The following is a 24557-nucleotide window of genomic DNA, read 5'->3' on the forward strand; positions in this document are numbered from 1 at the left end:
TACTCTGCTCTGATTGGTCAGATGAGCCAGTCTGTTGTGATTGGTCTACTCTGCTCTGATTGGTCAGATGGACCAGTCTGTTGTGATTGGTCTACTCTGCTCTGATTGGTCAGATGGCCCAGTCTGTTGTGATTGGTCTACTCTGCTCTGATTGGTCAGATGGCTCAGTCTGTTGTGATTGGTCTACTCTGCTCTGATTGGTCAGATGAGCCAGTCTGTTTTGATTGGTCTACTCTACTGTGATTGGTCAGATGAGCCAGTCTGTTGTGATTGGTCTACTCTGCTCTGATTGGTCAGATGGCTCAGTCTGTTGTGATTGGTCTACTCTGCTCTGATTGGTCAGATGAGCCAGTCTGTTTTGATTGGTCTACTCTACTGTGATTGGTCAGATGAGCCAGTCTGTTGTGATTGGTCTACTCTGCTCTGATTAGTCAGATGGCCCAGTCTGTTGTGATTGGTCTACTCTGCTCTGATTGGTCAGACAGCTAAGTCTGTTGTAATTGGTCAGAAACAAAATGTCCAGTAATTCGAGCTTCGAGGCGTCAACATACAACATAAATATACAGAAAGCTTATGTTAACGAAATTTACCTGTCGCCTTTGTCTGCGTTTTGATGCTCCATATTTGAATTTAATTCAAGTGAAACTGGGATCCTGCACAATAATGAATGCTGATAAAAAACTAAATTCGCTGCTGAACTAGTTTGGTCAAGCTGTTGTGGTTGTGGTGCGTTGGGTAAGAAAAAATAGACATGCAACACACACACACACACACAAAAAGCTAATAAGTGAAATTACAGGGTATGGATTGCCATTCTGCAGCTGTAATAAGCAAGAGAGGTCTAATAACATTCCAGCATTCCTCTTTAGAACAGCCAATAGCATTCCAGCTTTTTGTAACCGGGTGGCCAATTGCGTTCCAGCATTCCTCGCTGTCTTTGTGCCACTTGTTTTTTACAGATCTCCTGTATTATAGGCCTTCCTGCTGATTCAGAGTCAACACTAGTGAATCAGCAGGGATGAACCTCTGAATCACGGAGATTAAATGATCAGCAGGGATGAATCATTTGATCTGATTCTCCTACAACGAGCCTGTGGAGCTGAAGCCCAGCGGGAGTCACTCACACAGTCTGACGCCGAAAGAAGAAAAACGAAAGAGAGGAAAAACTGAAACAGAATGGGAGAATGTAGGAAATGAGGAGAAAATTGAAAATGCGGTTCACCTGCTAAAGAGACTTGTCACCTGTTTAAACAAGGAAATTAAAGACAATGAGAAACTAGTCGTTGAAATGATAACATCTCATTAGCCATGCGCGTGTGTTTATACAAGCAGGAAAGGGAAAATTTTGAGTCATTATTAGATTTTATCAGGCTTTCACTGAGCATCCAATAACACAACAGTCATACGGTTCCCCGTTTCGAACACAGGCTGTGCTCAGAGTGGAAACTAGTGTACTATTTACTGCACACTATGCACTGTGTACTATATTTTATGCAAAAGTAAGCAATATAAAACCATGTTTTAATCAGTAAAATGCATTCCTGTCATGTGTTGCATGTAAGTGGTGTCACCGACACCAACTTTGCACAGTTCTACAGTTATTTTGCATTTTTAATTAAATGCATAAAATGTCAACTTTTTTAGTGTGTTTGTTGTTTTTTATTGCAGATTGTATAACAGAAGACAGGGAACATCCAACAATGTAAGACACATCCACCAGGATGAACAAGCATAATGATCAAGACAACAGGTGGCAGATAAAGACATTAGAACTTAAGACACTAAAATAATACATGTTTTGACATAGAGAAACATAAAGATAGACATAAGTTTAACATTTGAAACTATGAAATATTTTCACAAACTCGCATAGAAATATATTAAAGGAGGGCTTGCATTTTTTCCATTTGCATGTACGAATATGATATTTACCCAGAAATAAAACAACGTTTACAACATTAGAGAAAAGGGATTTTAAATCACACTTTAAAAAAAAAAAGAGGATATTTTGTAGAACAATAGAAGGAATTGTGTTCGTTTTTACTGACAACCAGTAATGTATATCAAACCAAAATTTAGAAGTAACCTCACAGTGTTTCAGGGAAAGAAGAACAAGGATCCACCTCGTAATTAAATCTTTTCTGTATGAAATCACTAATAGAGTCAATCCTTACCACACTTCCTATGTACTGCAGAGATAGTAAGATTAGTATGGTAAGGTGTTATTCTGAACAATAGATCCACATATACATTAGCTGAATATGGAATAAAATTTACTAATGCACTTCCTATTTTTATCTTATCTTTCTGTAGCAGAAAGCATATATTCAGCTAGTCTCCTCTTTCTTTCTGTCCAGCAAAAAGGATGTCGCTGGTTTTAAATTTGTGCTGATTTTTAGGTCGGGTCATCATGTGTTTGCTGAAGGTTCAGTTTAAGTTTGCTGAATGGAGAAAATACAGAGACCTATTAAAAGAAAGCTTGCGTGTGATTAAGAGAAAGCGGCGCATGTTTGTTTACGTGTTTGTTTGTGTGTGTTGGTTTGGTGCCAGTGGGCATCCTCATCATGCCAGACGGCAACTTGTGTTCGTGACGCATGATATTGGCCTCTTCGGTTACTTGGCTCTTGTGTGTGTGTGTGTGTGTGTGTGTGTGTGTGTGTGTGTGTGTGAGAGAGAGAGAGAGGAAAGAGAGTGTGTGTGTGTGTGTGTGTGTGTGTGTGTGTGTGTGTGTGTGTGTGTGTGTGTGTGTGTGTGTGTGTGTGTGTGTGAGAGAGAAAGAGAGGAAAGAGAGTGTGTGGTGTGGTGTGTGTGTGTGTGTGTGTGTGTGTGTGTGTGTGTGTGAGGTGTGTGAGAGAGGGAGAGATAGAGAGAGAGTCTGTGTGTGTAGGTGTGTGTGTGTGTGTGTGTGTGTGTGTGTGTGTGTGTGTGTGTGTGTGTGTGTGTGTGTGTGTGTGTGTGAGTGTGAGAGAGAGGGAGAGAGAGATTGAGAATGTGTGTGTGTGTGTGTGTGTATTGCACTAGTCAAATAGATGCACAGCTATATTTCCAGTATGCAACAAGTTCTAAGCACCAAAGTTCAAAAGCAAGCTCTAGATGAACATAATCACAAATTATACATTTATTTATTTAAATTATAAATGATCAATTATACACCGGACTCTAAATCTGACAGGATGAGCCACATTTCACCCTCTTAATCCGTGGTAAAATCACTGTGGTGCTCAACCTTGAGTGTGTCATTCCTTCATCAAACTCTAGAATCATCTCAGTCTAATTCTAGGCTTCCGATGTAGCCGACTGTCATCCTGTGGCTGTGAATAAGAATAGAAGAACAATAAAATGCACACCAGCCCTGAGTATGATAATCACATCACCCTACAGTGCAGGTCACTGAGCCACTGTCATGCAGTCTATAAAAGCTGATCAATACAAACAAAGACTGTGAGGATTCAGCTAGCGATCAATCGGGCCCCGGCACCAGGGGTCTCTCCGGCCTGACCTGCGTTAAAGGCATAGTTCACCCAAAAATGAAAATTATTTCATCATTTACTAACTCTCAAGTTGTTCCAAACCTGTATGACTTTCTTTCTTCTGCTGAACACAGAAGATATTTTGAAGAATATGGGTAACCAAACAGTTGATGAAACCCATTGACTTCCATAGTATCCCCCCCCCCTCCCCCCTCCCTTTAAATCAGACTCTTGAAACAAACATCTTTATCTTTGTGCTTCTACTTCTCTAATACTTCATTCAAATATATTTGTATAGTGCTTATCATAATATAAATGGCTCCAAAACAAATCACAAACCCCTAGTGAGTGGCGACACACTAAAATATATCAGCTAGACTAATTAATGAGCAATAAATCAGCAATTATGTGCATGTGTAATTTGCTATAGGCTAATGAAACTGATCAGACAAAAGCCAAATAATATAGTATATACTTCACATACTTTTGCAATGTAATATTAAACAAACCAGTACTTTCCACACACACACAAAAAAAAGATGTTTAATTTTTTAAAAGCAAGGCCAAGCCTTAAGATATCTTTAAAATCTTTGTAATTAAAATATTGAAAAAAAGACGTCAGATTGCCCTAGTGTTCATAAACTGAATTGCACATAACTAATTTCTATCTTACAGTTATAGTCGCTCTGGGCTTCTATGACATATTATCTCTCATATCATGCATGTTTTGTTACAGAAGCTGCCTTCTTATGCCGAAATTTGCATTTCCTCACTCGCGACACACAAGGTAGTGAGGCTGACATTTCCTCTCCACAACCGCTATGACTAAAAATACCCTGAGGTACATGGACAAGCACAACAGGCCTGCAGAGATACACAGACTAGTGTGATCACAAGCAACAGCAGGCTGAAGAGGAAATCTCAGCCATGAGGCCAGGATGGGTCCCATCCAACAACACCAGAACACAAATAACACATCTAAACATCTGCAACAATGTCACAGCAATGACAACTACACACAAATACTGCCCTTAAAAGTGCATATTGGTATGTATTGGGGTTGTCAATGAACACACACATACATGTATATATATACATGTATATATATATATATATATAATTCAAATATTCTGCACAAAATATACTGAGTTGCTGAGCGTTATGTATGTAATATACATACGCGCGCACTCTCTTTATGTTTACTATAATACACGCGCACGCTCGATTTAAGATGTATACAGATGCAGTTCCAGTGCACATATACACTGGTGCCCGTGAACCCGTTATCAGAGCCCTTGGCCGAGATACCGGACCCCCGTGGCGCGGTGTGAACTCACCCATAGCTCGGTTCCCCAGCTCATGGTTTCCGCGCGTTCTTCGCGTAATAATCCACGATTCGTGCGTTCGGATGCGTGTTGGTACTCCAAAGCACAGCAGCAGCACAAAGTCCGTGTGTGTCGCTCCTCGGTTTCTGCGCGAATGAACGTGCGCGTGTATTTGCGTGGGGGGTGGGTGTGTGTGTGTCTCTGGAGGCTTCGAGTACTGCCCCTCTCTCAGTTCTTCCTGATATGAGAAGGGCGCCTAAAAAGAGGTGACTTTGCACGCTCGTTTCCTGAAAATGGCTCAGAACCGCAGAAGCATCATGTTCAAATACACAGTCAGTCACAGTCACACACACACTCTCAGAGAGACAGACGCAGAGCTCGGCCACGCGCCTCACGGCCCCGGTGACAGCTGCACTGGCGGGAGCGCGCACGCCGTAGAACGCGAAAGGATCGGGGAAAAAATCGATAAGTGATGATAATTCACTCGCTGGACAGATGGCGAGCATGTTCAGAACAATAAGAGCTAGTTTTTGTTTCTCGTGGTATCCAATGTTTCCATTTGGGTGTTGGAAAGTGTTGTTTACATATATAAATAATTCATAAATATTTCAAATAATGTTGAGATTTCAATGACTGCAAAATATTGTGAGATCGTTATGTGACATAGGCTATTAGCATAAATATATTATAATAATCTAATGTATAACACGGGGTTTGATATAAATGGCTGACTGTAATTAAGGAATCAAAACACTGTGGGCAGGTTTTACTGTAAAAAATAAATACAAAGTGTAAGTTATAATTGCATATAGTGAATTCATTTCGGATTGTGTCAGATTATTTCAGAGATCGACTCTCTGCACAATGGCAAAACTCTTATAAATGTTTGGAAGATTTACATTACTGAATGAAGAAATATGCAGTCATCTCTGCAATGCACTCTCATAAATGAAGTTTTATGTAACAAAGTTCGGGAGGAGCATGTTCAGGTAATCATCCAATCAGCACAAGAAGAAGCCAGTATAAATAAAGCCTTCCCTTACCTCCTGTCTCATGACAAATTTCTCAGCATCCCGCCACCACCCCATCACCTCACATTCAGATGGGCCTGCTCATAGATACCTATGATCTATACATTCATAGGGGGGAGTACTCTGGGGTCGGGCCGAATTCCGAGCTCGGAGCCCTCCCCCCGGACAGCAAGCCAAATACGCATTATAATATTACATCAGATTTCATTAACATGTGAACTCGTGAAACTGATGAAATGTGATTTTGGCAGGAGCACGTGAATGATGACAGCTGCTGCTGACGAGTTCAGGGTGGAAAAAACAAGCGTGTGGCGCCATCTAGTGGACAGAAGACTTTATTGCGCAAGCACGGTCTACAGGAAATTATTGGTTTTTATTCCAAACAAATTGTGAAGCACATATTCAAGTGAGTGATATTGATCCACTTCATCCACAACCTTTGTAAACACCGGCTTAATAAACCCTAAATCATTCAATTGTCCCATCGTTTAGATGTGTTTTTAGTTTATTCAAGTTCAAGTTCTTTTATTTAGGGCCTATAGCACATTTAAAAACAGCCACAAGACTGACCAAAGGGCTGTACCAAGTAAGTATAGTTCTGAATTAAGGGTTAATGTGTAACTATGAACTATAAATAAAATAACATTTAAATAGAAATTATTTCTATTTTGCTGTACAGTTTTTAGTATAGTATGTAATTGTTTGTGGCAGTGTCTTCTTCTCATCTCTAGATGGTAGCATTTAGTTGTACTGAAACAAATGACCTTCAGACTTTCTTTTTCACTTTAGCCATTATTTTGAAAAGATTTTGTTTCTGTTTTTAGTTGTTATGCCTCATACACAAGCCTGCTTTTGCTCTGGCCGCTGCAGAAGGTTTGAGCAGATAACCTACTCATCTGAATTTGACTAACTACTATAGGGTTAACTTAAACCTAATATTTTTAAATGCTAAATGATATGCATAATAAAATGAGATATATAGGTAACACATTTCTGTATTGATCACATTCTCATGGTGGCTGCCAGCATGATATGACCATGAATCGGGAAACTTATAAGCATGCTGGGTTTAGGCTTTACAGTTTCTAACAATATTTTGATTAAATTATGACAGGTTTTTGAACACTTGACTTAAGCATTTATTGATACTGGAAATTAATGTCCTGCTTTAAATAATAGTAAAACACAGAGACAGTGATAATAGAATACTATACTCTTAATCTTTAATCAGTTTATTACAGTTTCAAAGTCAAATGCTGAAGGCATCCACAATATGAAGCCTATACATCAAACCATCTCACTGTTGATTTTTTAAACCATGCATTTGTTGACTTTATACTGATAATCTGTTTATTGTTTAAAGATAAATATATATATATATATATATATATATATATATATATATATATATATATATATATATATATATATGTATATGGAAGATCAACATTGACAGAATTGAAAGGGTTTTTGCAAATGTCAAGACAATGTCAAATTGAAGTTTGTAAGTTTACAGAGATTTTATTTATGAGAGTGAGAGAGCTAAAGTAATATGAAATAAAGCATCATATTGTATGTTCCCTCTCTTAAAGCCACACATAAACAAATTTAAGATTCTTTATTTTTCAAGTGTCAATCAATGGAGATGTCAATTATCATGTATAATGTAAAATGATGTGTTTGCACATCAAACAATTTGCATAAACCCAAAGATCAACAGTTTAAAGAAGAGAGAAAATCATTGGCACTGGCATATACTGGGCAACAACATGTACTTTCCAGGTATCTGATTTGTCACATAATTAGGCTGATATTCTACTCATTTATTTACACAATTACTTGTTAAACAAGAACTTATTTAGTATTATATAGTATATTTAGTATTGTTGTTAAGAGAGTCCTGCGTATTCTTTTGTTCTTCAACATGTGCTTTTGTTGATTGCTCAACAGACAATAAAAAGCAATGTACAGGCAACAGATAACAATAAACTGTGTGTCATGAAACTGCATGCTTTGTGAAATTGTAATGTGTATCTAAAAAAAAAGCACAGCTTCAAATGTGCAGCCATGAAGGAAACACAAAATGATTAACAGTAAAAATAAAGTTGCTGAGGATGGTGATCAGACCCAAAGATATTTTTCATACAAAGACAGTCGTATTACTTATGAATGGGAGAAAGTGCAACGAGAAACATGTCAGAATAAGTGGCGCCCAGGATTCCCCATTCTTGGTCTTGGAGGCCTGAAATAGCTAAATGGATTGGAGGTGTTGCAAATATGGCCACCGACTCAACAGACTTTCCTTGAAAGTGACTTTGCAGAATCCCCGTCACATACTGTAGTTTAGGGTCCTGTTGTTTTCTAAAACAGCAAGATTACTCGCTGTCAAATATAGGCTATAACCAGCGCTAAAATACATTCTTCAATGATCACTTCATATCATCAGCTGCTAGAAACAAACTGGCTTCATCCTGGACTCTCTGGCACATCAGAACGAGACTCTGCAGCTCAATCATTAAAGACTGAAGATAGAAAATAAATAAATAAATAGGTTATCTTCAAATACAGTTCATTACAGATGCATAGCAGGTCCCATCAACTTCATTATTAATGTAGTAAAAATTAGAAAATAATCAAAATGGAAAATAAGACATGTTTATACATGTATAATAAAACACTTACAATTTGGTGTCAGATATTGCATGCTGTCCCATTTATCACGTTTCAGTGTGTTTGCTTCTCTTGATCCCTGGGATTTTGACTCTTCCTGTTTGTTCTTTTCCTCCTTGTTCTCATAATTCTGATGATCAAACTGTAGTTTGCTGGGCATTATTTTCTTCCCACCTTGTCTTACAATTTCCACTTCATATTTGTCTGTTTTAAAAACAAATGTCATCAAATGTAACATACTTTTTATAATCTTCCAACAATATCCTATAAAATCAAGATGTTTAAGTGATGGATATATGCACCAGATACCAGGTTATTTTCTCAATCTCAGATCACAAATAAATACTAGACTATTAATACATTTTTCATTTTTAAAAATGTATTATGAAAGATATCGGTTTTCATCAGATCATTTTAAGACACATGTTAAAAATGCATCCATTTGTAAGTATTACAATCCTGTATGAAGTAGGTGACGGTGTAAACCTAAAACTCTGCTGTGATGTTCATTAGGTCATGCTTTTGTTAATGTTTGGGGCTTAAAATGTTTTATTTATGAATGTCTGTTTAATTTATTTTAGCGTCAAAACACAAAACAATAATCACTTTAATCACAATTTCTTTCATTTAATCAAAATAAAATAAATTAAAATAAATTGTTTTGTAAATTGTCAATTAATCAGTTGCTAAAAAAAAATGAAACTGGAAGTTTGGTATGTGTGCTGTTCATCCTTCTGACCTCTAGATGGCCGAAATCTACATGTAGAAAAACTTCAAGTCGGCCTTCATAAAAACTGGCGTCTGTTATTCCATTCGGTTATTAAAATAAAATAAAATAAAATAAAATAAAAGCATGAAAACACACAAGAACCCCATTCCAGTGAAATCTTTATGTCATACTGTTTATGTTATAACCACATGATCTCAGTCGGGTTCAGGAAGTAAATTCATTTTCTAGTAAATTAAATGATCCACGAATTGTGTGTGTGTTTGTTATAAGTAAATACACTATAGGCTACACTATACGGAGAACTAAACGAGACAGCTGGGATAATCGGTAACTATTCAAACAAGTAGGCCTACCATAATCATAATCAGAAACCAAGAAACATAAACTAGACAGAGCAGAAATACATGATCTAAGGGAAACAAAACATAATATCAGAATAGAAGTCCATAATCATGACAATTATACGCAGAAGAGAGATACTTCTGCTGAAATCATCACTCCCTCTGTCATTTATTATGTGTACATGTTGTAGTGTAATGAGTTCAGTTCGGTTTCCTGTCTTATAGGCTAAGTGAAAGTAAAACCAAACGCGTTTACAACACAAATAAAACAAACTAAAATGAAATAAATCCCAGTGTTTACTTATTTTATCACATTTATGAGTGTGGGAAATCTTGTATCTTACTATCAACTGTCATTTGTAGCCTATAGCCAGTTTTTTATTATTATTAATGCCATAAACCAGAACAATACAATGAGACATATTCATTCAAAATACAAAGTAACTAAAGTAAAATAAAATAAAGCAGTGCCAGAGGACAAGATTATTATTATAACTATGTTTATATTATTATAAATGATAACAAACACATAGCCTATAGCTAACTTTATGCTTACTGTGTTATAAGCTATAGCCTACGGAACATGTTTAGTCTGCGTTAACTGCCTTTTTACTTGTGCAGTTACACAAAACAGAACAATAAAGCCTGAAATAATTTTTTATATAAATATAAATAATTTTAAAGTGTATACCAAGTTTAGAATTCTATATTCTACTTATAGGCTACATCATAAATAGGCCTAGTTCAAATGTCGCTATTTAATCTCAATTTAATAAAACACACTCACCGTCTGTGAAACACTTTCGCAGATAGCCTATATCTCTGAAATATTTCACAGGCTTTAAATATTTCCATGTAGCAAACGCCATTGTTCCTGTAAGTGTGAGAGCTTAAACAAAGTGAGACTGTGACGTATGAGTGTCTAATGTTGAATCTGGAGCTGTAGAGTCTGAAGAGTCACTCACACACGGGGGGTGTGACCCATAGACTGTAATAATAAATGGGGGTGTGGCCACAGACTGTAATGGTGTGACGTAAAAGAAATTACCATGAGCTTGGCGACTGCCTGTTGGTTAACAAAAAAAAAAAAATGAACAAATGCAGTTGCAGACACAAGATAGGCTTAATAAACGTGATGGTGTTTAATTGTGCAGTAATCAGTTTAATCAGCAGTAATGCCTATAGGCTACTATTAAAATTAATTATTGTAGGCTATCCTTGTACTACAATAGGACCATGAGGATCTAAATGATCCAGAAAGTGGGTCCAAACCTTACGCTATAGAATTGATCCGTTTTAACCCTTAAACAGGCAAGAGTAGAAAATGATAAGCAACAAATAATTTCATGTCATTTTTTTATATCATCTGGACTTAAGTAAATCATATCCAAAAGAATTTTTGAAAAATGTTATGTATTTTGGATTTTATGAGTTGTGAGTCCCAGATCACATTGCCTGTTTAGGGTATAAAAAACCAAATCTATAACTGTAGCTGCCATTGCATGTTTAAAACAATTATATCCTATACTTCAACTCATATAATGTTGACATATATATATCATTGGAAATCTTACAAACTCAAGATTCAGCCTGTGAAAACCGTTTTGAAATTGGACTTTGCGTTACCATAAACACGGTAAAAAAAAATAGGTAAAATGGTAAAAAAATTTGGATTTAGGTCAGGCTGACTAATTGATCACAGATAACTTGAAGCAAATCATGTGACCAGCATACTCAAGACAGACAGGCTGTATCAGTTTAACCCTGTAATACCCAAATATAGAAAAAAATGAGCAAAAATTTTTTTGACCTCCCAGATATTGTTTTAGGAGGCCTCTGATGTAGAAATGAAAGCGTTTTCAGATTTTTTACGTTTTAGTAAGTTTTTAGGAAAATGTTGTAAATTTGCAACGTTGGCCATTGTTGGGAGCAGAACTTCTGTGTTTGTACTCACTTTGTCTGAACAGATATACAGAACATTTAAGCATTCATTTGCAGGGTTGATTGCTTACTTAGCCCCATAACAGTATATATCATGAGTAATAACCACACAACAATCATAGTTTTATGAATAAGCATTTATTAATAAAAAATATTGGAAAAAAAATATTTACAAAACTTTTCGTAAAAAAAAAAAAAAAAACTGTGGTTTGAAGGCAGTCTGTGTTCACTTGCAGTGATAGTCCCTAAAACAGTTCTTTTCATCTGTTAAGCACAGGCGAACATTGCACTTGCTACACAGTGTGTTTGTGTATCCATCATAAAAGACCTTTCTGCGCTGGTGGCATTCTGAAATGGAAAAAGTAAAAAATAATGAAGTTAAATATGTGAATAATACATATGGGTCTTACATTGTAGTAGATAAACTGAAAGAATAGACAGGGTGGTAGATCATGTGGGTAGAAATCTAAGTATTCCCATTAGCATGCCCATAAGTATTATAATTTCAATGAAGTGACAATCAACATTTCCATTAGCATGCCCATAAGTATTATAATTTCAATGAAGTGATAATCAACATTTTACTACATTCAAACAATACTGTCTATTGCAGCCTATTATGCTCTCTACTTATCATACTAAAGGAACACATGCATCCCCCCAGAGCACTTACAGGTTCACATTCAAGACCATTTGCACCTGTCCGGACAATGCAACAGGCATCACAAGAATTCCAGAACATTCAGAATCTGTTTTTCTATCTCCTAATGCTACTAACTGCTGCTTGGGCAACACTGAGAAAAAATGGCTCAGGATCATTTAGAAGTTAAAAAACAAACAAACTACAAAGATACAGGGAGTTTCAAATACTGCTATAGATGCTGAAGTTTCAAATATCCCATACAATTTATTCATGTGTTTAATAATGGTCTAAGCTAAACTAAGTAAAACAATTAACAGAAAAACACATTTAGAGCTTAGTTACAATGAATCACTACATTTCTACTACATTTTTTTTCAATTTGTGATCATTTGAAAAGTGCAGTGTCCTTATGTAATGTGTAAGGTGCACAGGCTATTTTGACTACCACTCTGACCCAACGTTGTAGAATTACAACATAGACATAACAAGCTCTAAATCAAATTTGATGAAGGTTTTCCAAAATAACTAAATATGTACATGTTCTAGACATTGAAATAAACACCCAAAAAAATATTTAAGCAATTTTACTTACTTTAATCCTGACAAATCCAGTCATGCAAAAAAAGGAGATGAGCTCAGCGGGAAGTTTGCAGGTAGAGTGAGTTCATAGCCAGATGACCGGACCTATAAACACTTCTTCTATCCAATAGCATTGTGAGGACAAACAATAGGACCCATTAACTATGTAAATGTGGTTTTGAGAGAAAAAAACATTTGCAGGCATTTTTTCTGAATTGTTAAAAGTGATGTTGTAAATTTGCAACCGTGGGTCTTTTAACCTGTAAATTTTATAATTTGTAAAAAAAAAAAAAAAAAAAAAACCCTCAGAATACAAAGATTGTTACAAAAATGAATACAAAGTTAATCCCTTTTTTATACCCAAAAGTGGCAATGTGATTTAGGTGTAACATATATTTCAAAACGTGCTAAATAACAACATGAACAACATTTTTATACATTTTCTTTTTCAGCACCTTAAGACAATGTTCATAATTAATGTTAGCAGTGTTAGTATTATTATTTCAAAAGAAAAGTAAGTTTAATATATATTTACTTATCTCAAAATCTGAATGTCCTGCACCACTGGCAGCCATGTTGGATTTAGGTCAGGCTGACTAATTAACTAATTAATCACAACATTTTTTAAACAAATCATGTGACCAGCATACTCAAGACAGACCAGGCTGTGATAAATGATAAAAGGATTTGATGAAAAAATCATTCTTACGCCCCAAAAAAGACGACAAAAACTATGTTACACCCAGATCACATTGCCAGTTTTAGGGTTAAAATCCAGTAAGATGTTCTAGTGGAATCAATTGAAAAATAACTTTATGCCACCCTTTAATTGAAGGAGGATTTTCAGATAGAAACTGCTTTTTTTCTGGCAGCAAAAGTTCTGACACTGGGTCACTGAATGACACTGGGTCAAATTCCAGTTATCAAAGATCTTCTCTATTTCACCCAGCCTGTCTATGTTGATATCAGTCACACACTGATGTAGTTCTCTAAACTAAAGTCTTCATGTGTTGAGCTGTTCCGGTCAAATCAGGAGTTTCCACTACAGATGTAATGTGGGCACATGCATTTCTGTGAGTTCAGCATTACCATAAGCATTTAACATTATTACTGTTTGACATTATTACTATTCTTCTTTTGAAATCTGATCAGAAAACATGAGAATTATTTTATTCTACAATAAACATTTTATGTTTCTCTTCAGGTTAATGCAAAGGTCCTTATAAGATACAGACAAGAGTAAATGTAATAGAAACTAAATATTCTCCATGTAATATTTTATGCATTTATAATATTTTAGTTTTTCACTCTATAAAAGGGTAATTTGTTAAATGATTTATATGTTGTAATTGGGTGAGAGTACACTAAAGGTTCCTCCAATCCAATCAGAAGTCTCTCTCTTTCTTGACCAATCACAGCCTGACTGAGCCAGTGATCAAACATGTGGGCTGCGTTCAGCCCCGACAAAACGTTGCACAACGTTTTTTAAACAGAAACGGTGATGTTGAACACACTGTTCTGATGACGCAAGAGTTGCAACTATGGCAGCTGAGAAGGCCATTCTTTGTGTTCTTTGTGAAGAATTTTCTGAGCCTTGTGAAGTCGGTATAAATATGTGTTTAATACTACAAAATATGCCCGATGTTACAGTTACTGCACTTGCCGCCCAGAACAAAAGAGAACATCCCAATCGAGTGAAGGGATTGCTGAAACTGAAATGGAAACACACATCTTACCTAATTCAGACTAAAACACATCTATTTAGCCTCACATACTGACTTTATTTGTAGTTCATACTGTTTTAATACCCTGTATTTTCTTTCTCATTTTTAGGAAAAGGACTTAATTACCATTGTTTATTTCTATACCAAATGTCATACACTTGCAATGAAGCTAAAAATATAAACAACTACATCATTATGTTGATATCCTATTTTTTTACAATAAAACTTACGACAAACATGTCTTCTAATATCCTCAGTTGTTGCGTATACCGAGCTGCATCAAACACATTTGTAAATTACTTTCCTTGAACCCATTGTGCGAGTTCACTTTAATACCACGTGCTTTATATACATGTTGCTGCTGATTGGACTGCAGTTCTGACACACCCACCAAACAAGAGAAAACGTATCTCAAACCCTGTTGCACACCGGTGCACGCCGTTTCCAGGAAACATGACGTTCAACCCGGAAACCGTAGCAAAACGTTGCGCACCGTTTTGAACTTGAACGTTCCCCTGTTGTGCATGAAAACCATGTTTTAAGCTATAAGGAAAGCATATTAATTATAATAATAATGTGGTTTGACATAAATGCCTTTGTCTTGCTCATAATTAAGTTAAACTATTGTAGGCAGGTGAATGACAAAAACATCACATTAAATACCGGATTAAATTTAAAATCCAAATTTATAATTCAGTGTAATATTCTTGTGTTTTTTTGTTTTGTTTTTTTCAACTTCCTGCACTATACACAACATGTTAGATAACATACTATGATATATAATTATAGATATTTGGATGAAATATGAAATATAATTTTAGCAGGAGAATTTGAACACTGACAGCTGGAGCTCATGCTTGCAGAATTAAAGATAAGCTACAGCTCCATCTAGTGGACAAACTCCATTAAGGCTCTGCTAATGTTAGGTCAGTGTGTTTGCCACCCTCAGTATTGACTGGTTTTATTTAAAAAGTAAATCATTATGGTAATTAATTACCGTTTTAATAATAATTTTAGTAGTACACATAAATTATATGCAGTATGAGTTAAATGCAACACGTGAAAGTCAATGTTTTTCACTTTCAGAAGTTTACCATCCAAAATACTTTTGAAAGCTTTGTTTGAAATCATGTAAATGAGGTTTCAGAAAAGCAGTTTTATTTAATAAAACAAGCTGTGGTAACTCAAATGTTCACTTGAGCATAATGACACAACAATAGGAAGTGAAACTAAACTCTAATAAACATTATTTATTACATTAATACAAAGGTACAGTTAATTGTATTAAGTGCTAGAGCTGACATACATTCTCTCTGTTTCTATTGAACTGAGTGACATAAAAATGACCAAACATATCAGAAAACAGTTAAAAAGTTAATAAAGTGGCCATTTTAAACGGGGTCCTGTACTGAGCCATTACACCACAGTCTCGACGGATCCCATCACAAGTAGTCAGACAACAACCAGTACAGTTATGATTTCACCTGAGACTGATTTAAATAGCAGCTGTAAACGAGTCTGAGAGAATTCAGAGATGCTGTCTGCCATACATCTCCATTCTGACACTGTTTTTGCTAACTATAAAGACAGAGGCTTTTAAAGCCAGAGGAACAGGAATAGTTGAGACATCAGTGCTGGAACAGAGAGAGCAGAGTTTAATTATTCATAATATTCATACACAAATATTAGCCAGTGTAAAGTTATATTTATCTACTATGATCAGTTTAAATCATTAAATCTGTCAGTGATATAAACTCACCTCATCTTGAACTGTCTTTGGTACATCACACTCCAGTTTAACTGGATCATCAGAGACTGAAGATAAAAAGGAAATAAACTCTTTAACATATTTACATGCACACTACACTGTATGTTTACAGTTGTGTTATATCTGTTATTTACCAGAGAGATCATGAATTCATCAGCGCAGTGAGAGATAATGTAATAAAATACTTACAGTCTGGTAATGGATGCTCCATGCTGTGACGTCTCTGGCGTTTCACTGTCTCTCGTGATTCATTGGCTGGTGGTTCCTCCTGTTTGTTCTCCATCTCCTCTCCAGTTTTACAGTGGCTTCTTTCCAGTGACAATTTGACTGTAAATTTGAAGACAATTTACTTTTTGGTCTGTTGTTAATTAATATACATAAAATGCAAGATTAACCCTTATGTGCTGTTGGGGATGTTTTCATCCACTATGGGGTATTTCTGAGTCTTAATTTGGCCATAACTTTCTCTGTGTTTCAGCAAATGGAATGATTTTTGGTGACAAATCTTATTTTTACACATATTTTGGGAAAATGCTTTGAAATTTTTCAAAAACTCAACAGTACACTGTGGGCAAATTCACTACCCTTTCGTTATGTTCGTGGCTGAAAACAGCCACTACTTTAAACTGCTGTAAAAATGTATCAGATAAATATTTTTTTCAATTTTTTTTGCATAAATCTATTAATCAACCTCAGTCCTGCTCAAAACTACTAAATGTTTAAAAAAAAAAACAGGATTTTAACTCTTTAATTGCCAAATTCGTAAATTATGTCACTGATTTGGGGGAAAAAAACACACAAAATGACTGATTTTCAATATAAAATGTGATTGTGGACTGGATTTTTTTTTACCTTTTATCACAGTCTTGGACATGTCAAAGATTAGAAACAACATTGGTTTTGATGCATTGTTAGTTTTTGTGCAGCATCAGATTTTAACTTTTTCTCCCTCATTTACTGTTCGTGGCTGTTTTTGCCCCATTGACTTCCATTATAACCACATTTTTTGATTGCAAAGCCATGACACCATATAATCATGCATTTTTGATTGTTGGTGGTTTTCCCTGTTGGGAAGAGGTCAAATTTGTAATTTTTACTGTTGATAACCAGGTGGAACCATTAACGCTTTAGATAGGCCTGTGCAAAAAAAAGCTTAGTCTCTGGCTTTTACATGGAGTTATATGGAGTTTATATGGAGTATAATAGCATAATAATTTGACCAACGACAGCACTGACTGGTGAAACAAACAAAAAATCATACTTAGGAAAAACATTTATTTAACTGTGTGGAAATGTGTCGTTTTTATTCAATTAGACCAACACACTATAATTTTGCACGCCTTAAGTTACCGTGTCTAATTGTTTAATGGAGACGTGGTGAAATCATTCACTCTACAGTAAGACTTAATGTTATAAAATACTTACAATACACTGTGTGCTCCTCTGTTTGTTTCTCTTGATCCGTATGTTTGTGAAATCTCGTGTCTGTTTTCCATCTGTCTCCGTTCATTGTTGTTGCTTTTCTGTGTCTTCTGTTTGATGGATATGTACCGACTAAAAAAACGAATTGTGACTTCAGCACCGCTCTTGCAGCCTGGCTGCGCCTCACAATGTGTGACAGTGTTTGGGGAAATCCCCTTTCTACCTTTCTACCCCCAATAGAGCTGGTAAGTCCCGCCCCTTCCGTAAAACCCCGCTGGACCTCAAAGTTGAAAAACCGTCAATGCAAGTGAATGGGAGAAAATAATTATTTTCTGGTCCCGTTTGAATTGTGCCATGAATGTGAACATATGTTGTCTGTGAATTTTTTATATAACTTTCCGTGTAAAGAATTATACAATTTAGCGGGTAGAAGTTTGATACGGTTAGACTTTGTGTGAGAGCACTTTGTGGACTACAACTCTCGACGCGTTTGAAACGTCAACACCACTAGCACACGGACTAGCTCACGGATCCCGCTAAACATGGCTGTGTCTTTGGTGCACTTCACCGCCTTCTTTCAGGGAGAGGACAAAATCGTTGAGGTTGGCGAAAACCACGGGTAAGTCAACTTTATGGGGTGACGTCACATAGGCGACATGTAGTCTTTCTCGTTATGTCTTTTCCACAACTGCTAGCTGAAGAATCATACCATATACTGTCAAACTCGTAACATGAAAAGTTATAAAAAAAATTCACAGACAACATGTTCACATTCATGGCACAATTCAAACGGGACCAGAAAATAATTATTTTCTCCCATTCACTTGCATTGACGGTTTTTCAACTTTGAGGTCCAGCGGGGTTTTACGGAAGGGGCGGGACTTACCAGCTCTATAGAATCTGTCTGCAGCCCGCAAGAGTTCAGGTTATGCCTGTCGGTACACCTGTCGGTACACGATCCGTTTCACGCATGCGTATAATGGGATTTTAGCAATATTGCGCTTATGCTTTACCTCATGTAAACACAATACTTAATAATGTGATAAGCTCATAATCGCATCAACTATAATCGTATTAAAACAGGTGGCGTACGCCGTTTTTAACCATTTAAACACTTGAATCGCACTAACTGAAGTGCGCGTATGTTTTTGTCACGCACCTTAAGCGCGTATTCATTTTAAACTTGACATTAGGAAGTTTTCCCTGAACTCTGTCAACACGACTCACTGTCAGCAGTCTACCTTCATCCAGAAACAGCTCAAATAACGTGACAGCAGTGTATAAAACTGTTACAGGCACCAACATAATATTTCTGTCTTCATCATGGCACAGAATAACAAAATACGTCCATAATAACCCGTTTGTTATTTAATGAAACGCATGCGTGGAACGGATCGTGTAGGTGGAACGGATCGTGTACCGACAATGCCCACTTCAAGTTACGCCCACTTCAAGTTACGCCACGCCACAAGTCACGCCCCTTCAAGTTACCTGATATCAAATGACCGCCCCTGCGTCCCAATGTGCATACTATCCACCCTATCTGTCCTAAATAGTATAGACAATTACTAATGTCACCTACTATTAAGGATGGATAGTATGCACATTGGGACGCAGGCCGCGAGAGCGATTAGAGAAAAGTATGCGATTAGTTCCGTATGCTTTTTAATCGATCTCGCACAAGTTTAACTGAACATATTCAAATTAACTAAACTGACTCTTAGCTGTTCAAGAACATAAACCTTTGAGATGACATCTTCAAAATGCTTGTTTTTGTCTGTATACAGTAAAGCAAGTTTCAATATGCATTAATGCCACTGCCAAGGTATTGATAATGTATTGCTAGAAACCATATTGCAATGTATTGTTTTTTTTCTAATTGTCCCACCTCAACTAGACTGTGGAGCAAGTACTAATATAGCTATTCTTTTTAAATTGTGCTTTGTCTAAAACATTTTTTTTAAATAAATATTGTTAAACATCTTTTCATGTTTTAAATAAATAATTTTAAACATCTGTTCATGTCATATTGCCTGATGTGCTGACAAACGAATTTTTGACAACACTAATAAACAGCTAAATGCACTACTGTCAAATATCTTATGATACTTTGAGACAAATTAACTACAAGCAAACTTATCACAAAAAAAACATTTATTGAAAGGCAACACAAGGAGGAATGCAAACCCAATCCACAATTTCTGGCACTAATATTGTCATAGAAAATCAGATTGTGCCTCCAGCCACATAAAAACAGTAGACAAATGAATGGCGGAAATATGAATGTTTTATTGGTGTATTATTCATACATGCCAACCCTCCCGATTTTTCCGGGAGACTCCCGAATTTCAAAGCCCCTCCCGAAAATCTCCCGGACCGACCTTTCTCCCGAATTTCTCCCGATTTCCACCCGGACAACAATATTGCTACACCATCCGTTAAAATGAAGTTGGTTGTTTCTCAATATGCGTTCTTAAGCGATCTTGCGTCCTTGTGTTCTCGTTTTACGTCATCATTAACCGTCGAAGTTCAGACCAGTGCTGCGTTCCAGTCCAAAACGGTCATGCCCTTCACTCGCAAACTTCCCTCCGTCTCGTTCACTCGGATGTACGTCATTGCGAGTGCCCACTACTGGCGGAAACTGCAATGGGCTGAACTGGAACGTCCTAAGCCCTTGATCACTTGGAATCAGCTGTGGAGTTGATTTATTATTTAAAAAAAAAAATTCTTTAAGAATTTGTTTAATGCAGCATCCAAATGTTTATGTGGGTTGTTTTAAACAAAAAAAATATATAATTAATATATCATAGAGTTGTCTGTTGTGGTGGTGATTAGATCAATAGTGATGAGATATGTGGTGACGTCACAATCGTACTGCATTGTGGGACATATAGGTGCCTGAAGTGTACATTTGAAGCAGACTCGCTCCCTCGGTCAAAATCGAGGGAACGAGGGTCTGTCCATATAAACTTCCCTCGTCCACTTCACGAAGTGGAACGCACTTCAAAATGGCGGCAGGGATTCCCCCAAGGGGAAGTGCTTAGGGAAGTTCGCAAGTGCGTGTCTTAAAGTGGACTGGAACGCAGCACCAATTCTCAAGAACGCAAGTACAGAGGACGCATTAAAGAACCCGGGATGTGTTCTTGATACCGAGGATGCATCGAATGCAGACTTGAGCTAGTACTCGCCTGGTGTCCCAGAAGTCATTGCGGCCGGTTCCGAGTTCGTTCTTCCAAGGAAGCTTGGCAAGACAGGTCTCCACGAGAACACAAGTCCGTTCTCTGCGTTCTTGGAATTGAGAAACAGCCGTTAATTCGGCCAGCGCTCATACCTGTATTTACATCCTGTTTTCGGTTGAAGTCCAAAGTAGTCGATTGTCGAGTTCACGCGCGTGATCATAGGTAACTAAACATATGCGCGTGAACTCGACAATCGACTACTTTGGACTTCAACCGAAAACAGGATGTAAACACAGGTATGAGCGCTGGCCGAATTAACTTATTCATATCTTTCACATCTACTGCAGTCAGATTCACCCGTGTTAACTCTAAAGGAATCACTCACATGACCTGTGCACTTGTAATGACACATCAAGGATGTTAAGAGGCTAAAAGCAGGTTTAAAACTTGCCCCATTGAAGTCAACAGGGTGCAAATTTTAAAAAGAGGATAACACGGTGTAGGCAACACCGATTTTTGTCGTTGTTCTCTGTACTGACAGCACTCCAAATTTACAAAAAATTGAGCTCAATGTTAAAATTGACCGGAGTTCTCCTTTAAGGAAATGAATTTGTCAAATGACTGAATCTGTGCATAAAAACAGAAACCTGACCATGAAAACACTAAGAACACTTTTTTCTCTCTCCCACAATGCACTGGCAGCACAATAAGACACTCATATCTCAGTGCTGAAGCTGTTCCTGGATCAGCTCTGGTAGTAAAGCATCAAGTCATATCAATTAAGTTCATCTCATCCTCAATCAGTGTTTTCTGTAATCTTAATAAAGCTTCTGTGAGTGCAAACACTAAACAACAGGAGTTGTATCTGCTTACTTCATAGATGTTCAACACATCACTATGAGGAAGCAATATCTGTGGAAAAGTATTATATTTCATAACTGAGTGAGACCACTAAAGTTTTAGTCCAAAGTCTCTCTCTCCTTCCTGACCAATCACAGACTGTCCAAGCGTGACTGATTCAATCAAAAGACCCTGTCAAACTCTGATTGGCTGGTGGTGGCTGGGTTTCTGTTCTGATTGGCTGGCTGCTGGGGCATGTGACCTCTCCTGCGTGGCGGTGCCAGGTACTCAAACATGGAGGTGTTGTGCGTGGAGAGCATGTTTTTGAGGTCAGAGGGCATGGGGTCGGACCAGAAGAAGTCGTGGTTGAGAGCGTCGTCGCTGTCGATTCTCTGAGCCGGATCCAGAACCAGCAGTTTGTCGATGAGATCCAGAGCGTACGGGTCTTTCACATACGCCTTGAGTCTGTCCTTCACCTTCCGCTTCTGACCTTTAGGAAGCTCCATCTTCTGATACAGTTCATACTTCTTATCTACTTCTCATGCTACTCCCTGAGATAGCACAGAATACATGTTAAAAACATGCAAATAAATACATGAATTATCATGGATTCAAGTTTTGAATCTGTGAATCAAGGTTTGGAGGGAAACTTAAGAAATAAAACTAGAACTCGAGAAAGAGAAAGAGAAAATAAAACTAGCATTTGTGTGTCTCATGATGAAATGTGAAGCTATCTTGTCAAAACCAGGGGTCATATGTATTAAACTTTTTTGGTCCTCTGAGTGCGCAATACAGCCATCCTACAACTCTTAACTCTTAACGATACTTCTTCAGCTTTCTTAATCAAGGAGCTGAGACCATTTGTAATACTTTTGGAGCTTTACGAATCAAACTTATTCCTCAAATTCTGTAATTATAAAATGTTACTCTAAGTGGCTTTCTACATCACAAACAGACACTTCAGACACATTTGAAACATGCTAATATCAGATAAAACAGTAATCGTTCTCACTTGACTATTTGTGATCTGATCGCGCACAACAAATGTTAATGGATCTCTAATGTTGTGTGTGCGTGTGTGTGTGTTACCTCAGGAGTAATAGAGCCACACAGCTGGCTTATGAGTGTGAGCTGATGTTGTTCTGTGTTGCCCTGCATGATGGGGCTTCTGGTCCACATCTCCGCCATGATACACCCTCCACCCCACAGATCTATAGGAGGCCCGTTGTCTCTCTCCCCTGAAAAAAAACCCCCAATACACAGAGTGAGAAACCATCTACTTAATACCCCACAATAATACACATCAATAAGCCTTTTTAAAGAATTATATAATTTCCTGTCACACTTTATAAACAGTGGAAAAGTTCACCTGTCGACTCTCTTTTTAATAATCTTTATTTGTTACATTAGCCTCTCTCTTCTTCGCATACATGCACGAGTATGTGACAGAAATCGCATCCTCACTTGAGTAGGTACTTATTTTTATTAAGTAATTACTTCACCACAGCTTAAAAAGTATGTTCTATATAGTATGAATGTGTGTAGTATGAAAGTAATCTGGACGTACTACATTCGCCATGTTGTCATTATCATGTGACCTACAGCGTCAGTTGCTTCATCTCCATTCATAAATCCTCTCCTGTGGCCTCATGGGATAGTAAAGTGTTTATCGTATGCAGACTTCAGAATCTCATCCGGGTACTTTTTACCTACTCTATTATGAGTACTGTCAATTCAGACATTCTTCTTTTGTTACATACTCTTTTTTTGCCTACTATATAGAAGGGAAGTATGCGATTGCAGATGCAGCAGAGAAAGAGCTTCAGCCGAGTGATATTGAGAAAACGGCACTTTTCAGTGCACATGTGCAAAGCATATGAATCAATTCTTTGTGTTCTTAACTCTCAGTGAGCAGGAAATACCTGATAATTAAACCTTTTCTCATCATATTTTTTTCAACAGGATCTGTTTTCCATTTTCCACTTGTAAAGAAAGTGGAATACAAGGTTTCAACAGGGCTTTACTTCACTCACCCAGCAGTAGTTCAGGCGGTCGGTACCACAGTGTGACGACCCGGTTTGTGTAGCGGTTCCCCTGACTGTTCTTGGCCAAACTAAATGCTCTGGCCAAACCAAAGTCAGCCAGCTTCAGAACACCATCTCTGGTGATCAGAACATTGGCAGCCTTCATGTCTCTGTGGAGGATCTGACACAAATATACAAAACACTTCAGTCTGAGCCTGTAAACATGAGGACAACCCTGTGCCTGCAACAAAGTGAGACCGTGACGTGTGAGTGTCTAATGTTGAATCTGGAGCTGTAGAGTCTGCCGAGTGACTCACACACGGGGGGTGTGAAGTAACCACAGACTGTAAGGGTGTGACAAGTAATTACCATGAGCTTGGCGACTGCCTGTTGGTTAACTAAAAAAATAAATATATATATATATATATATATATATATATATATATATATATATATATATATATATAAACAAATGCAGAGTTGCAGACAAAATCTTATATATGCTGTTGTTTAATTTTGTGTCATAGAGCCTAAGCAAACTTCAGACGTGCATTACTCTGTGTTTCTTATTATATTTAGGTTATTGAACCTCAGCATATGACAAGGAACAAAAACAAATTGCTAAAAATTTACACAAATGTAATGCCTAAGCTACTATTAAAAATAATTAGGCTACTCCTTGTACTACAATATGACCAAGATGAGGTTCTAAATAATCCAGAAAGTGGAAATTGATCTGTTTTATAATCCATTAAGATGTTCTAGTCGAATCAATTGAAAAATAACTTTATGCCACCCTTTAATTGAAGGAGGATTTTCAGATAGAAACTGCTTTTTTTCTGGCAGCAAAAGTTCTGACACTGGGTCACT

The 24557-nt window shown here is 37.1% G+C and overlaps 2 protein-coding genes and 1 long non-coding RNA gene across 7 annotated transcripts in view; all 3 read right to left on the reverse strand.

Moving 5' to 3' along the window:
• Positions 1–5179, reverse strand: part of fnbp1b (formin binding protein 1b) — a 78000-nt gene extending 72821 nt beyond the window's left edge. For 3 of the 5 annotated variants that reach the window (XM_084386372.1, XM_084386357.1, XM_084386368.1), the window contains exon 1: positions 4808–5175. In XM_084386372.1, the coding sequence (XP_084242498.1) occupies positions 4808–4831 (24 nt within the window). In that variant the 5' untranslated portion in view covers positions 4832–5175. Of the gene's footprint in view, positions 1–4807 lie in introns of all 5 variants that reach the window. The other 2 variants (XM_084386364.1, XM_084386363.1) reach the window with 1 other exon arrangement.
• A 2252-nt stretch (positions 5180–7431) lies between these two features.
• LOC311277523 lies at positions 7432–10503 on the reverse strand. The gene is made up of 3 exons (XR_014625281.1): positions 10355–10503; positions 8509–8700; positions 7432–8348 (listed from the first exon to the last, which is right to left on the reverse strand). It is a non-coding gene; the product is annotated as an uncharacterized lncRNA (long non-coding RNA).
• A 10656-nt stretch (positions 10504–21159) lies between these two features.
• LOC311277679 (cyclin-dependent kinase 9-like) lies at positions 21160–24059 on the reverse strand (the record flags this gene model as incomplete). The annotated part of the gene is made up of 5 exons (XM_084388050.1): positions 21160–22195; positions 22613–22643; positions 22753–22901; positions 23697–23868; positions 23952–24059. The coding sequence occupies 5 exons, from the start codon at positions 24057–24059 to the stop codon at positions 21846–21848; spliced, it is 810 nt and encodes a 269-aa protein (XP_084244176.1). The 3' UTR covers positions 21160–21845.
• Positions 24060–24557: the final 498 nt, after the last annotated feature.

Source organism: Rutilus rutilus (genome assembly GCF_951802725.1).
Source record: "Rutilus rutilus genome assembly, chromosome: 18".
NCBI classification, from domain to species: Eukaryota; Metazoa; Chordata; class Actinopteri; order Cypriniformes; family Leuciscidae; genus Rutilus; species Rutilus rutilus.